At 42.3% G+C, this 16,400-nt stretch overlaps 1 protein-coding gene and 1 long non-coding RNA gene across 9 annotated transcripts in view; one reads left to right on the forward strand and one right to left on the reverse strand.

Moving 5' to 3' along the window:
* The window catches only part of LOC128344701 (uncharacterized), a 42,359-nt gene extending 38,574 nt beyond the window's left edge, over positions 1-3,785 (reverse strand). Inside the window, exon 1 of the long non-coding RNA XR_008315995.1 lies at positions 3,736-3,785. This is a non-coding gene — a long non-coding RNA (uncharacterized LOC128344701). The remainder of the gene's footprint in view (positions 1-3,735) is intronic.
* The window catches only part of ARHGAP26 (Rho GTPase activating protein 26), a 387,242-nt gene that overhangs the window by 298,726 nt on the left and 72,116 nt on the right, over positions 1-16,400 (forward strand). For all 8 annotated transcript variants that reach the window (XM_053295420.1, XM_053295423.1, XM_053295421.1 and 5 more), the window contains 2 exons: positions 1,668-1,806; positions 10,985-11,138. In XM_053295420.1, the coding sequence (XP_053151395.1) occupies positions 1,668-1,806; positions 10,985-11,138 (293 nt within the window). The remainder of the gene's footprint in view (positions 1-1,667; positions 1,807-10,984; positions 11,139-16,400) is intronic.

The following is a 16,400-nucleotide window of genomic DNA, read 5'->3' on the forward strand; positions in this document are numbered from 1 at the left end:
TGAAACAAATATAACAGGATTATATTGGCCCAGGATTATATAACAGGATTATATAGTCGTCGCTGTGGTCTCACTCGCCCTGCCCCCTGTGTCTGATGTCAGATGCAGGGGTTAGCCACAGCCCCACATCTGACGTAGGGGTCTGCACAGCCCCATTCGGGAGTTAGATTTAGGCCAGCACTGCGTTCACATCTAGGCCAGGAGTGGCTCTTCCCTGCCTTAAAGGCAGGGAGAGCCTCTCCTGGCCATGCTACAAATGCAGCGCTGGCCATCTAACTCGCGAACGGGGCCGCGCAGCCCCGTTCAGGAGCTAGATCGAGGCCAGCGCTGTGTTAGCAGCATGGCCAGAAGCAGCTCTCCCTGCCTTTAAGCGAGAGAAGATCCATTCCTGGCCACGTTGAGAATGCAGCAATGGCCATTTAACTCCCGAACGGGGCCGCGCAGCCCCACTTGGGATCTAAACCAGGCCGCCCCCATTTCTGATGTCAGACGTGGGGGGGGGGCTTGTTGGGGCCATGAGGTGTGGCCCCTGAGGTGGTCCAGGATGGTGAGAAACACCATACACCCACAGCCAGGAACACATAATGGTGGTTAATATATAAAATCAGTTTTCCTTGAACATAGAGCAGTGATGTCAGTGATTAAAATTATTTTGATCTGGGTTGGCATGCCAGTAACTAGGAAGGAGAGTCAGTGTTGCTTTTCTCACACACACACACACACACACACACACAAACACACACACACACACACACACACACACTTATTTACTGACTCACTGACTCACTCACTCACAGAGATCAGGTCCTGATTTTCAGCAATATGAAGTTGCTGAGACTTGGTTTAATCTCTGCCTCTGATAGAAGTCTTTAGGTCATAAGTCTAGTGCCTCTGCAGTCATTCAGCCAGTCATTCCAGGAAGCGTCAAGTGCAATTTCTTTGCAACTTCAGCAGCAGATTCAAACACTGCACAGCTGATCTTAAGATGCATGAATATAAGTTCATACTAAGGGTGTGCATTGATCCATCATAAATTTATTGGAGACAAGCTGATAGATTAATCAATGAATTCATTGAACTTATGCTATTCTAAATTGGTATCTATTCTAAATTGGTATCTTCTACCAATTTAGAATAGCATAAGTTCAGTGAATTCATTGATTAATCTATCAGCTTGTCTCCAATAAATTTATGATGGATCAATGCACACCCTTAGTATGAACTTATATTCATGCATCTTAAGATCAGCTGTGCAGTGTTTGAATCTGCTGTTGAAGTTGCAAAGAAATTGCACTTGACGCTTCCTGGAATGACTGGTTGAATTACAGCCTGATATGGATTGCCAAGGTACTGGGTATGCAGGCCACTAAAACTGGCTGTGTTATCATAAAAGTGAAATAATTTCTGAGGAATATTCTTATTCTTAGACTCTCATCCTCTGCTATTAGCACTAGATGGACTTGTTCTCTTTGTTACTAACATTCTTGGACCTTGGACAGGTCTGTGAAGCCATTGTTGAAGGCTGCCAGACTCCACACATCTTCCTTCATGATGAATTGGCATTAAATCTCTGATTTGTATTTTCAAGCTTTGGAATGGCTAGATTCCAGCATGCCTGACTGCTTTACCAAATCTCTCTCTTCTTTTCTTCTTCTTTTAAAAATTAGATATTTAACACCATTCCAGATACACCACAGTCAAATTCGCAGCTACTTTTGTCTCGTAAGAGGAGTACTGATTCAAAGCCGCCCTCATGCAGTGAGAGGCCCTTAACGCTCTTCCATACAGTACAGCCCAGTGAAAAGCGTAAGTATCTTGATTCTCTATGCAGTTTATTATACTATACATTACATTGTTTCAGAATGACCAGTTTTGATCACTTCTCCATTATCAGCATCAATGAGATAGCCACAAGTCTTCAAAGGTAGACTATCAAGTTTCTAAAATGTCCTGGCTTTCTTTATCTTTTCCCCACCATTGCTCTGTATATCTGTATATCTATTTATGTGAACATGGCCATAGTATTGGAGACAGGAATAGAATAAGGTTATAGTAATGGGTGACTTCAGTTACCTTTATATAGATTGACCCAAATACATGTTCTAGTTGTGACAGGAGCAAAATTTATAGATGTCCTTGAACAGTTAGTAATGGAATCCCACCAGACGGAAGGCAATCCTGAACGTAAGCCTAAGTGGTGCCCAGGATTTGGTATGGGATGCACCTGTCATTGAACCAATTGGAAACAGTGACTACAGTACAATCAGATTTCAGCATACATGCAAATGGAACATTGCCGAGAAAGTCTAACATAGTCACATTGGACTTCAAGATAGGAAATTTCACAGAAGTGAAGGGACTGGTAAAAAGGAAGTTGAAAGGGAAAGTCAAGAGGGTCAAGTCTCCCCAGGGTGCTTGGAGGCTATTCAAAACCACAATAATAGAAGCTCAGCTAGATCAGGAAAAATATCATCAAGTCTATGAGGATGTCAGTGTGGTTAACTAGCATGGTCAAAAACACTATTAAAGGCAAGAAAGCTTCTTTCAGAAAATGAAAGTCTTGCCCTAGTGAGAACAAAAAGGAACACAAACTCTGGCAAAAGAAATGCAAGCAGACAATAAGAGATACAACAAAACAAAAGACTTTGAGGAGAATATGGCTGAAAACATCAAGAGCAACATTAAAAAGTCATTTAAATACATTAGAGCAAGAAACTGGCCAGAGAAATCCAGTTGGGCTGCCGTATGACAAGTGAGTCAAAGGTGTGCTCAAGGACAATAAGGAAATTGACGGTGCAGCACAGCCCATTCTTCCTTCAGTCTATTTTCTTCCCCAAGACTATGGACAGTGTCACATAATCCCTCCCACAGATGAAGACCTGCATTATCAGCAACAGGTAGATATCCCACCCTTGTTGCTGCTCATGTACAGGTAACTTTCGCCAACTCTTTGTCTAGTTCATAGCTCATTAGAGCTATGGATACTCATTATCAAAGCAATTCAAATTCTCTGTGGGGCATTTTTTGTGCCTAAAAGCAAAGCAGGAGTGCAAAGAACCAGGCACAGAATAGATGTCAAACTTAATCACCATTAAAGCATTTTGCCAGTGGAGGACTCCCTCTGGTTTCATTGTGTAGAGGCATTTACTCCTATATTCTCAGGCTTTTCTTTTCAACTTTGAAGAATTGAACCTTCCTATTTTCTTCCAGTAGAGAGATTTCTTTCAAAGCAGCATTCTCAGTTCAATTTCTTCTGCTTTCATACACTACCCAATAATTACTAGTGTTATGATTTTCAGATCACATCAGCTTAGAATTCATTTTTGGCCTTCTACACTATCTTGCATAGGATGTTTATAGAAAGTCATATTTTTCTTTCCTGGTTACCTTCTGCCAACAACTGCAATAAGGTAGGTAATATTAAGAGCTGCAGTGACCTCACATTTTTATGTGCATAAAATGGGTTGAGTTATGGCCAGATTCGACTACCACAATGTGTTGTATGTGAGACTGCCTTGGAAAATTACCTGGAAGCTTCATTTAATGCTGAATGTGGCAGCCAGACTGGTACTGCCTATAGGAAACACCAGTACTGAGAGCTCCACTGGCTTCCTATTTTGTTTCTGGACACAATTCACAGTGCTGATCTTAACCTTTTAAAACCGTTATTGCTTGGACTAGGGGAACTGAAGGACCTCCTACTCCTATATAAGCCTGCCCAGTTAAGGTTTTCACCTGAGATCCTTGTCTGGATGTCCCCACCTCCAGAAGTGAAGTGGTTAGTAGAGGTGTGCACGGAATGGGTTTTGCATTCCATTCCGAGCTTGGAATGGAATGCAAGACAACCCGAATGTTCCGACCGAAGCACTGGGGTGACTCAATATTTCTACAGAACAAGCCTGTTCTGTTTGGAACATTCTGAGTGTTCCAGCTTTAAAAAATACAATGAAATAAGATAGTGAGGGTGGCACTGGGGGGTGGCGAGAGGTACCTTTAGCATTAAATTAATCAAAGCTCTTACCAGTGGTACTGCTAGCACTGCAAGCTGTGGTGGCGCATCTCTGGATCTCACCTGGCCTCCATGCATTAAATCCTGATACCATTTATATAGTGTCTTCCCCAGAGGGGTCTGCCTGGCACCCTCATTGTTAAGGTTTAGGTGCCAGATGGAGACCTTTTTATTTGCCTGAGCTTTCTCATGGATAATGGCTTTGTTTTATTCTGCATCTATTTATCTGGTTTTTTGGTCAATCTGTGCGGTGGTCGCTAAGAGTCAACACCAACTTAACTGATATTGTGATCTTTGGACCAATTCAAATATTTCTCTAGTAAATATCTCTAGAAAGAGAGAAATTACTTCAGGTTTCTCTGTGTTACCCTTACTGGGTAGAGGATGATAGAATGTAAGAATTTTACATCTTCTTGAACTCGAAGTCGTGTCTCTTTCTTGTAATCTTTTTAGATTGAAAAGGAGTACCATTTGCCTGAAGTAGGTTTAAAGCACAAAATCAAAACCCAGTGTAGGTGAAAAGTAGGTGAAAGTTTGACCTAGGTGAAGTCAAATCTTTCCTTTTTATCTTAACTTTCTCAGAAGTTCAATTAGAGTTGCTTCTGATAATATGGATTAGAAGTGTACATTACATGTGCTTGCACATTACTTGTGCTTGTACAAGGATTCCCCAGCATATGAACTTCCAATGTTCAAATGCCCATACTTATGAACCAAGCTCCATAGAACATAAAACACTAACCTGCACATCCAAACAAGTTAACAGTAGGGCATAGCCTCAGCTGTTCTTTCTTAAAAGGACCGCCTCCTGTGTTACAATCTTAAACGCCCCTTTCTCGGCAGCTGCTGCTGCCTCATTTCAAAGACAATGCATAGTTGGCTAAGCTGCTCAGTACATATCGCCCCTTCCCTAATAGGCAGCAGCTTGCTCTCCCAAACCAACAGTCAGGCTGTGCGCACTCACCCAAGCTGCTCATTAGTCATTGCCCCGCCTCATTGCTGTAGGGAGCCTCAAGCCTTCTTTCCAGAGCAGTGGCCTGCATTTTGGGTGCCAGCACCTCCTCCACTTTACACACCCTTTTCCTTTTCTTGCAGCTGCGTGCACTCCAGAGCCCTGGAATCACTCTGCGAGTGCTTCAACAGCAGCACCCCCAAGCCAAACTCCTTCTGAAAGCCACCTTTCTCCTGAGCAGCAGACTGCATTTGGGTTGCTGGTGCCTCCTTCACTTTGCGCACCCTTTTCCTATTCTTGTAGCCACGTGCATGTGGGTGCTTCAGCAGCAGCACAAGGGAAGGAAGTTCTCTCCGCATGCAAAGCAGAGCAGGAGGCGGCCATGGCAGTGACTAGAAAGCCACTCATTGTGCTGGTGGAAAGTGGTGCTCAGAAAGAGTTTGGCTTGGGATTCCCCACAAAATGCCCAGGTCCCCTTCAGAATCTCCAGAAAAGTCTCCATCTACCTACTGTACTCTTTCCCCTCGATTTAACCTGCCTTTCCTCCGACGCCAGCTTTCAACATAAGCTTTTAAAAAATGTATTTCTTATTAAATTTTATAATTTTCCTGTTTTCTTTCATTGCTAATATGGCAATAAAATTCTTTCCTACTATTTTTAATTGCAAATGTATTGTATTTCAGCTACATTGTGGTATAAATCAGCTTCTGAGGGCTAGCCTGTGAAACCACCATTTCTAGCATTTTTTTAAATGGGAAAATGCATTTTGAGTTCCAAACACCTGACTTACAAACTAACTTTGGAAAACAATCCATTTTTAAGTTTGGGACTTTCTGTACAAAATTGCATTTCAAGCAGCTATATCTGCTTGTTTTACTGTGACTATACATGCAGGGTATCACAATTTAATGTGATACGTAGTCAAGATGAAATTAAAAAAACTATAGATAAATAAAGATAAATAATAAAGATAAAAATAAAGATAATAAATAACTACAGATAAAATGCAAATATAAATAAATATTTATTATTATTTTTTTATTTTTTACATTTTATATCCCACTCTTCCTCCAAGGAGCCCAGAGCGGTGTACTACATACTGAAGTTTCTCCTCACAACAACCCTGTGAAGTAGGTTAGGCTGAGAGAGAAGTGACTGGCCCAGAGTCACCCAGCAAGTATCATGGCTGAATGGGGATTTGAACTCGGGTCTCCCCGGTCCTAGTCCAACACTCTAGCCACTACAAAGATAAATAGATACAGTAAATAAACAATTTACTGTGATACGTAGTCAAGATGAAATAAACAGCTATAGCTATATCCAATGTGATATCAGGGGCGTATCTATAGGGGGGCAGGGGGGGCACGTGCCCCGGGCACCACTTGAAGGGGGGGCGCAATTTCTTAAAATTAAATAATTTTTAAAAATGGCCACCAAAAACAAAATGGCCACTGGGCATGCTCAAATGGCCTCTGTGAGGCCCTAGGGCATGCCACGCCTCGCAGAGGTCATTTGAGCATGCACAGTGGCCATTTTGTTTTCAGCGGCCATTTTTTAAATATATATATATTTTAAAAAATGACCACCGCACATGCTCAAGTGGTGCCTGTGAGGCCCTAGAGGCCAGTGGGAGGAGGGGGAAACTTTGCAGACCCCCCACAGCCTTTAAGATGTCCCCCGAAGGGGCTACAGGTAACTTTAAAAAAAATTAATATAATATGTCACTGTACACATATTCAGATTGGCACTATGTACAGAGAATAAGGGCTTGTGAATACTGAGCTGAAGTTTATGAGCTAAGATTGTATCCATTTGCTCTTACTTTGCTTCTTGTGATAAGTGAGTTAAATGTGATGTCTTAATAATATGGCTATTAATGGTCAGTTTGTCTTTGAATCAATGTGAAATCCTTAGTATTAAGGCCCACTGGGAGTTTCTTGCTCTTTCTCTCATTTTTACTGTCTTTCTGAAAGACTAGAATATATTCCAAGCAGTGACACAGTTTACTCTGCATATCATTTAATTATTTTCAAAGTACCTGGGAAAAGTCAAATTCTCCATTTATTTTTAAAACTTATGTAATCGTTATGCTACAATGCATAGCAGAGAATTAGACAGGCACTTCTTTTAGTTTTTCCAAGTACAACTCCGCATAATATTTGGGGATTTCATGAGCCCCAGCATACTGAAATTTGTCGTTTTCCAGCATTTTAACCTGAGCTATCCAAACAAACTAATGATAGCCCCACAATTTGGATAGTTTTAAAAAATAAATCTGAAGTGGTAGATAGGAGCTTGACCACATGTGTGATATTGGTAATTTTTGTAATTTTTTAAAATTTTAAAATAAAAGTTTTCTGAAACATGTGTGTCAGTCAGATGTATGTTGGGGTGGCGGCGGGGGGTGCGGCGGGGGTGGGGCGCAATTTCAGTGCTTGCCCTGGGCGCCGTTTTCCCTAGTTACGCCACTGTGTGATATTAACCTGTAACCTCTGAAGTGGCCCTTAACCTCTTGGAGTCAGTATGTTAGCATTCTGAATAATTACAGTACAAGAACACAAGGAGGTGTATAAAAGCCATACCTGGAATGTTGTCTTACACCTGATTTTGCCTTAAAATGTGTACATTATTGGGGCCAGATCTCAATCAGATGTGTGTGTGCTCGTCCAATCTGTGGACTTCTTTGTTTTAGTTTTTGTAGAGCTAAATCAGAGTCAAAACTTCAGAGGCACTATGTAGAAAATTGTAACCTTGAAAAATGTTCCCCTGTTATGCCATCTCTGAGAAGCTCCATTGTCCCTTCAGATTTAGAGAGTTGACAATAATAATGGCACTGGGCAAAATTAAGATTCTTTAATGTTATGAAGGCTACTCTACTGTACTCTTTTGAGTTTTACTATTCTAGACAGCTGGCAAGATACATAACAGCATTATATTTCCCTGCTCTTCCTCTTATCCTTTTTCTTGATATTCCTCTTTGGCTGCTGAGGAAAAAGGAAATGCCTATGAGGGAAAGCCTGGCAGAACACATTAACCCCTTCCAAATATAAAAAGTGGAAGGTTTACTCAGAAGTAGATCTTGTGCTGACATTCGGACTAGAGCCTTTTAAAAATATTTCAAATTAGGTTTTAGGCACCAGGTGGTGAAATGTATTACACGTCTAAGCATCGGTGTCAAACATTTTAATGCACAAGTTACTATCCGGGTTTTCACCCCTGACTGGAATCTACAGAGATAGTAATTCTCCCCACAAACTTGCATGCCTGTGGACACAGACAGACACACACACACACAATAGCCAACTCTCACAGGTGATTTCCAGAAGGCTAAGCATAACTCAACAAACATCTTAAAGGGGCAGAAAAGGCTACAAACATATTGAAAGTTCAGAAAAGGTAGCAGACATGAATGCTCCATTTCAGAGGTAATACTTAATACTAGCATCTGTGCCCCTAGTTCTCCCTGTCTCTCCTCCCCATCTTCATTTCCCCCCCACTTCCGCCCCAGTACGTTCTCTTCCCCACCCCCTTCATCTCCAGTCCATTCTCCCCCTCCCAGTCTTCTTTCCTTTACCGGCCAACCTGGCCGGCACTTTCCTTCCCCACCCACCGGCCTGGCCAGTGCTTTCCCTTCTACCTGCCAGTGGCACTTTCCCTTGCTGGCTGGCCTGACCAGCACTTTGGCTCCCCATCCACTAGCAGCACTTTCCCTCGCTGGCTGGCCTGGCCAATGCTTTCCTTCCCTGCCTGTCAGTGGTGCTTTCCCTTGCCCGCTGGCATGGCTGGTGCTTTCCCTCCCTGCCTGCCAGCCAGTCGGCCGGCACCACCATTTTCTCTCCCGTGCCCATTGCTATGCAGGCAGCTGCTTGCGAACTCTTGTGAGAGCTGCCTCACATGGGATTAGCATAGGGTATACCTTGGAGAAATATATATATAAATATGATAGCAGGAGAAAATCAAACTTGGAGAGTACTCATGAAAGGCTCCTCATCAAACTAGAGGGAGGTTTCAAGTAAGGTATCACAGTGCTCTGACATGGACCTAGGACTCACCAACATTTTTATCAAGGCCTTACAGAAAGGGATGGAGAGAATCCTTATCAAATGTGCAGATGATACAAAACTGGGTGAGGCAAGTGGAGATTATAGGGTAGTTTTCCAGATGTCTGAGTATCTTCTTTGCCTTTCTCTGAACACATCTCAGTTTGTCTACATCTTTCTAAAAGTGTAGCAACTTCTGAATGAACTGGCCCAAGGAAGAGAAGATTATAAAGACAGGGGGAAAATTCAAAGTGATCTTAAGAGTGGAAAGCTGACACTGAGAAAATGAGATTCAGCGGAGACAAATGCAAAGTTCTGCACTTAGGTTTAAAAAGATAACAATTCAAATGCATATACATACAGAGGCGTAACTAGGGGAAACGGTGCCCGGGGCAAGAACTGAAATGGCGCCCCCCCTACGCCCCCGCCCCCCCAACATACTATATTATACTTATGTTTTTCCTCACAAGCGCCCGCCGCCGCCGCCAAGCCAGGCCACTGACTGGCCGCCAGGTGCCAGCAAAGCAATGGGGGGGCCCGCGGGCGGCGCGGAAGGGACTGCTCGTGGGGGAGGGGGCGCCTACGTGCTCCCTTGACTGCTGCAGCGCTGCTGCACTGAGCAGGAAACATTTGTATTAACAAAAAAATTTTTAAAAAATTGTCATGGCGGCGCCCCCCACGTGACCAGAAAAGATGGCGCCCAGGGCACGTGCCCCCCCTGCCCCCCCTATAGTTACGCCTCTGTATACATAGCAGAAGTTATGTGACTTGAGAGTTGGTTGGTTGGTTGGTTGGTTGATTGATTAAATCATGTTGTGAATCGCCCTGAGCCATTTTTGGAAGGGTGGTATATAAATCTAATAAATAAATAAATGCTGTCAAGTCGATGTTGACTCTTAGTGACCACATAGTTAGATTCTCTCCAGGATGATCTGTTTTCAACTTGGCGTTTAAAGTCTCTCAGTGGTGCATTCATTGCTGTTGTAATCAAGTCCATCTACCTTGCTGCTGGTCGTCCTCTTCTTCTCTTTCCTTCAACTTTTCCCAGCAATATGGACTTCTCAAGGGAGCTAGGTTTTCGCATAATGTGTCCAAAGTTTGAGCCTGGTCATTTGTGCCTCAAGTGGAAATTCTGGATTGATTTGTTCTATCAATCACAAGCTGAACAGAAGTCAGCAGGGTGACACAATTGCAAAAAAGCCATGTGCAATTTTGGGCAGTATTAAGAGAACTATTGTTACCAAGTCATTAGATGTAATCACTGCATTTTATTCCTCATCAGCTAGACTTCATCTGGTGTTCTGTTTCTAGTTCTGACAGATTGAAGAGGGCAGGTGCTTTTTCTCCGTGGCCCCAGAGGGCAGGACTATATATAATGGGTTTAAGATTACAGGAGGGTAGATTTCCCTTGAACATTAAGAGAAACTTCTTAATGGGAAGAGTAGTTTGACATTCAAATCCATTATCTTCAGGGAGGTAGGATCAGAAAATCCAGAGCAAGAGGCTCTCCTTAAAGGCTTCCTGGAGCTTCTCTAGCTCTGGATTTTCTACATCGAGCAACAGTTAGACTAGGGGGCCTTCAAGAACCCCTGCAACTCTGTTATGCTATTATTTTACTTTAAATGCACTACTGCTAGCATCTATATACTATTCTAAATAAATCTGATCTGTAGAGAGAACACCTCTTGAAGAGAAGAGGGAGTCTTATGACAAAAGGGATTTTCTACATAATGAATCTCTGCAAAGGGCAAAATGGGAGGTGTCTAGAGCAAGAATCGGAGTTTTAGCTGAAGGGCCATAAAAGAAGAAGCAGCAGCTGAGCAACCTTAATCCAGAATTAACATTTTGGACTTAGGATGTGAACAATTTTTTTTTGTTCTAACTGATGTAGAATTTTCTGTATATATAATGCAACTTCTTTTTAAATAGCTTAAGAAGTTTCAGTGTCCAACAACAGTTCATGTTAGCTATTCTTCCTTCCAGAGGAGAACAGAAACAGTATCATCAACTCCAGCTTGGAATCAGTCATATCATCAAACATCAACAGCTTCCTCCACTCCAACAGCACTCCTCAGTCTAACATGAACTCAAGTGACCCTGACTTAGAAGTCATTAAACCAAAGAGGCCAAACTCACTGTAAGTACAGTCCTGATTAAGTTCCTCTCAGCTGATCCACAAAGCTATTTTTTTAGGAGTAATACTTTTTTAAGAAATATTGTTGAACCACTAAGACTATTGGTTCAACAATATTGTTTAATATGTAAATTGCCACAACCTGGCTGCTCCTGATTTTCATATTCTAAACTGTGATATGTAAATAACTTCATTGTATTTGGGGGTTCTTTTTTCCTTCTGTTCTGAATGTGTAGGGTTCCTTTGATCTTATTTTCTATGTCTTTACATTCCTGCTTGCTAATTTGTGCTCATGTCTAATGTTTAATGCTGGCCACACAGAGGGTGTTTTCCAGTTTCATTTACTCCCTGAATTAAAGAAGAAGGATTTCCTCTGTAGTTAAAGCTGAAAACTGCTTTTGGCACAATTGGTCACCAGCTAAATGTGTGCCAGTCTTTCTGGCGGTTCTACCTTTGACAAAGTTCCAATGACGCGACTAGTCCTAAATCTCAGGGGAATGGTCCCGTTTACTGGGGACTGTTGTTATTCGCTCACAACAGAGTTCTCACTTGAGCACTAGGTTTCTGTTGTGGGAAATTCCCACCTTTTCACCTGTGCTGTTGTCCGACAACATAGTAAGGGAGAACTTCCCCCATCCACCTAGTGGTTCATTTTCCACAGAGAGAGAATTCTTCAGAGAAACAGTGCTGTCTCCTCTTCAGTTCCCCATAAATTTACAATTACACAAGTGTGTATGTCACATTGTTTTTCATGTCAGTGCTCCACTTCAATGGCCAGCCGTAAGATGGACAGCAAAACTTGCAATTCAGTGTCATGATGTCACATTGTCTTAATAGACATTTACTGGGGGAAAGAGAAGAGGCACAAGGATGCTGCTTTTGGAGGCATGCATGCATGCATGCTATGTAAGGTCGAGTTCTGGACTGTGTGACATTGTCATGCTTAGCAGCTAAGGCAATGGCTGGCTTAGTTCTGCCTAGTGTCCATTTGTGGTTCCAGAACTCTCACAGGTATTAAGTGGATCAAGGTGATGCTGCCATCATTCCAACATGTTCCTTATACAGAGTCATTTTGGACAACTGAGAAGAGTTCAGAGGCTGCACCTTATCAATTTCAAAGTTCTTAAACTATCCACAAGCATCTTGTGTTTAACAGTTTATAACCTTGCATTTCCAGTCTCTAAACTATATAGTGGCTTGTTATTTTGATGGTAAATTCAGAGGATTCAGTAAGATTTCTGCCTTCAGCCCTTGTCCAAAAGCCATTCACAGTAGGACAGAGTAATGCTTGCACATAAAAGTAGTCTCTTTCTGTTTGCCCATTGAAATAGCCATCAAGCTCCTTTTGAAATGTGCCCAAGATAAATCTTTAATGAAAAGAGTTTTCCATTTCCTGTCAGAATAGAAGGAAGACTGGTTTATCACCAGGCATCCTTCCAGCTAGGAAGAGAGCAGGGATCTTTATTCATCCAGCTGTTTGAGCCAGAGTCTATCCCAAAGTCTGCAGACAGCTTTGGTAAAGTAAAAGACATCTTCTCTCCTTTTCTGCACTGTCCTTAGAGCAGGGATGGGCTAATTTAGCTCTCCAGCTGTTGTTGAACTACAATTCCCATCATCCCTAGCCACAGTGTATTGTGGCTGGAAATTATGGAAATTGTAGTTCAACAACAGCTGGAGGAGCAAGTTTGCCCACCCCTGACTTAGAGCATTAGTTTCTTGGAAGAATGAGGATGTGAGGGGTTTTTAAAAAATGTGATAAGCCCATCTGGCTTTTTTACAACTTATTAAAAATGTTGCCACATCCTTTATTTTTATTTTTTAATATACAGTTTAAAGGGCTGTTCTCATTGCTTCTGAGCTATGAGCCTGAGGCAGAGCTAAGCAAGCTCAGTAAAAAATAAAACAGATCAACTTACACGAATATGTGTTTGAATGCCAAGGCTCTCACTGATATAAACTCACATTACTGATGTAAACATAAAATACCGTATATTGGATAGTAAAAAAAAGTCCAGTTTAAGACCACAGTTAAGGCCATCTCATTTTGGCTCAAGCTCCACAAAGCCAGGAAATTGGAAGCTTAACAGTTGTGCTACATGGTCAGTAATGATGTTGCGCAATCAGTAATCATGTTGTGCCACATGATCAGAAATTATGTTTGTTTGTTTGTTTTTCAAATGTGTAGGCTGCCCCAAACGTCTGTCTCTGGGTGGTGTAGCGGTTGTTTTGTGGTGGGAAGGAGAATGTGTTCTTCAAATTTGGCTGCTTCATCTATTAACATTAGGTTTATTTTGTTGTATTCTATTCTTTGAGTATCCATGTGAACATATGGAGCTGCTCTAAACTGATTAGATCCTCAGTCCATGTACAGTGGGGATAGGAAAGAATCACCCCCTTTGATAGACCTTAAATTCTGGTTCCCTTACATCCTGAAATGAAAACACAAAGAAAATTCCCTTCCCACATCTAGACGGGCAAATATTGCTCCGTCTAGATGTGCAAGGTTGATAGAGAAGTATCCCAACAGACTCAAGGCTGTTATTAAAGCAAAAGGTGGTTCAACAAAATATTGACATTGGGGGGATGATCCTTTTTCAATCTCAGTAATTCTTGTTTTTTATTTCTGACACTTTTTCTGGACTGTAATTGTGATGTTTTTCAGTTGGATGTTATAGGTTGCATTGGATAAGTACAGCTGGTGAAGGGAATTTTCTTTGTGTTTTCATTTCAGGATGTAAGGGAACCAGAATTTAAGGTCTATCAAAGGGGGTGATTCTTTCCTATCCCCACTGTAGGTCATTACTGTTTACGCCACCCATCTATGCCGACTCTTTCACATCTGAGGCTGTAGTCTCTCTAACTATAATTTATAGGGATTGTGTGCAAAACGTGTTCTGCTACTACGTTATGGCCAGGTTTTTTCCTACATTTTACTTATTTTCAAATGTTTCTGTTTTTATAAGACCAAACGCGATGGTGCTTTCTAGGGATGTTCATGAGCTGCTGGTGGGGCAGGGAGCAGTTCCCTTAAAAAGCTCCTTACCTGCTCATCCACTGCTCTACCGCTTCTCCAGCAGTGGCCGTTCTCCAAAAGGCCATGCATGGGTGCGGCGCTGACCCTTGCAGCCTCGGTGTGGTGTCAGCACACACATAGCCAGCACGCATATGTGCCAGCCATGTGCTTGCCGACGCCATGCGGAGGCTGCAGGGAAGAGCACCGCAGCCGTGTGCGGCCTTTTGGAAACTGGGCACTGCTCCTGGAAAAGTAGTGGGGCGGTGGACGAGCAGGTAAGGAGCTCCTTACTGGCTTTTCAAGGGAACTACTCCCTGCCCTGCCAAACTGGTTCAAACGCTGGTGCTCGAGTTGGTTTGGCGCTTTCCAGAAGAGGCCCCGAACCGGCTCGTGCAGATCCCTACAGCTTTCACACCTGGCTTTGCTAACGAAGATGATCCAAATGTAGACACTACAGTACCAACATGCCATAAATCAGAACTTTTACTGAATTCTGTCTAACTATCTTTTACGTTTTGTTAATTAGAAGATTGTCCTAGTGGGAATCCTGTAGAGAGTATGTGGGTGGAGTCAGAAAGAAAAAGAGAGGGAAAGGAGAAGGAGAAAATTGAGTTCTTTTCTGAATAAAGTCTTAGTTAATCTACACAAGATTGCTTTGTGTTTATGAGGGAAGCAGTTATAAAAGATTTCAATCAAGCCTGTAATCTGTTTCTTTTTATTGTGTATATTGTTTAAACGAGGCACATAGGAGCATTTATTGCTGTTGTTAGCATATTTATAGGATACAAAGAATAAGTGGAGTTTAAAGTGAAGGGTCTTGGAACAGAGGTGCAACATAATGAAAAGGGTCACAACCATTTATGTCTACTCGATGACTCAGCTGAGTTAACTTATTGTTGTCAGTTGAGTTGACTTATTTTCTTCCCTTTTGGATCCACAAGGGTAGTTCTCAGTATCATGTGCCCATGTAATTTGCTATAACTTAAAATTACCACCAGATAAATATGAGCCTGCATCACTTAACACAGAACATGCCTTAGCAAGGTGAGAGTCACCTCTTGTGAAGCACTTCTGAGAGTTGAGGCTTGATGGCATTGGTTTGGTTCAGACATCATGGTAAATGGTGCTAACCATAACTTGTTGTTCTTAAATTGGGGCATAACTACAGTTGGACAGAGGGGGAGGGGTGACAAGCATCCACGGATCCCTGTGGGAGCGAGGGGGATTTCTGGTGGCTGGGTGGCAGCTTGCTCTTTGATCTCCCCCTCGTGCCTCTCTGAAGAAGGTGGAGTGGGGGCAGAGACCCATCTTCACTTTGTCCCAGGACTCACTTCAACCTTGCTACACCACTGGTTTAAATACACAGTGACTTGAAGTTTTGGTGTATAGAAAAGGTTAATATAGCAGGGATCCACAGGCCTGCAGCTGGAGAATGGGCTGGGTCAGTTTTTTGCTCATGCTAAGCTTTTGCTGCAAAGGAAGACTGCTGCCTCCAACAAATTCTCTGTGCATGCCAGATAACTTGGGGAAGGAATGCAATCTCTCTCCCACTCAGCATAGTAAGAGGTACACATCCCGATTCCCTACATGTCTCAGTTTATGTTGGGTATCCAGTGGCAGGTTATTAAAGAGGTTATGAAAGGGTTTATGGTTGCCACTACCTCCCTGGAGACCATATTTGTAGAGCCCTAGAATGGATTCATCTGTTACATTCACTGTTACCTACCTACCTACCTATCTAAAGCTGCTTGGACCCCACTCACGCACTCACTGACATGAAACTTTCCACGGTAAAAGACAGAAACAGGCTGTTTTTGCAAGTAGGTTCCAAACCTTGCTCAGACTACCAAAAAAAATGGAAAACTCCAGAAAAATTCATTAAGTCACTGGAAATGGCAGGAAAACTCACCCATTGGATCTTTGGGTCCTGATAATGCTAAGAGGTTTATTAAGCAGCGTATAGCAGATGTTGAAAAATTTCTGCAGGTAACTTCTTAGGTAGTTTTACAAATTATCCAAAACCTGCACAATATTTATTCAATTTAGCTACCAAGTCCCAGAGAAGAACCTTCTCCCTTATAAAATGTAATGCATTACCATCAGCTGTAGTAGAGGGCAGGTATAAGAAAATTCCAATTAACAACCGTATTTCTCCTTGTGGCCAAGGTGTAGAAACGGTGACTCATGTTTTGTTATATTGTTTGTTCTATAAGAATATTTGTTCTGAACTGGTTGCCTCTCTTTTATTGAAT

This window comes from Hemicordylus capensis, chromosome 2, assembly GCF_027244095.1.
Source record: "Hemicordylus capensis ecotype Gifberg chromosome 2, rHemCap1.1.pri, whole genome shotgun sequence".
NCBI classification, from domain to species: Eukaryota; Metazoa; Chordata; class Lepidosauria; order Squamata; family Cordylidae; genus Hemicordylus; species Hemicordylus capensis.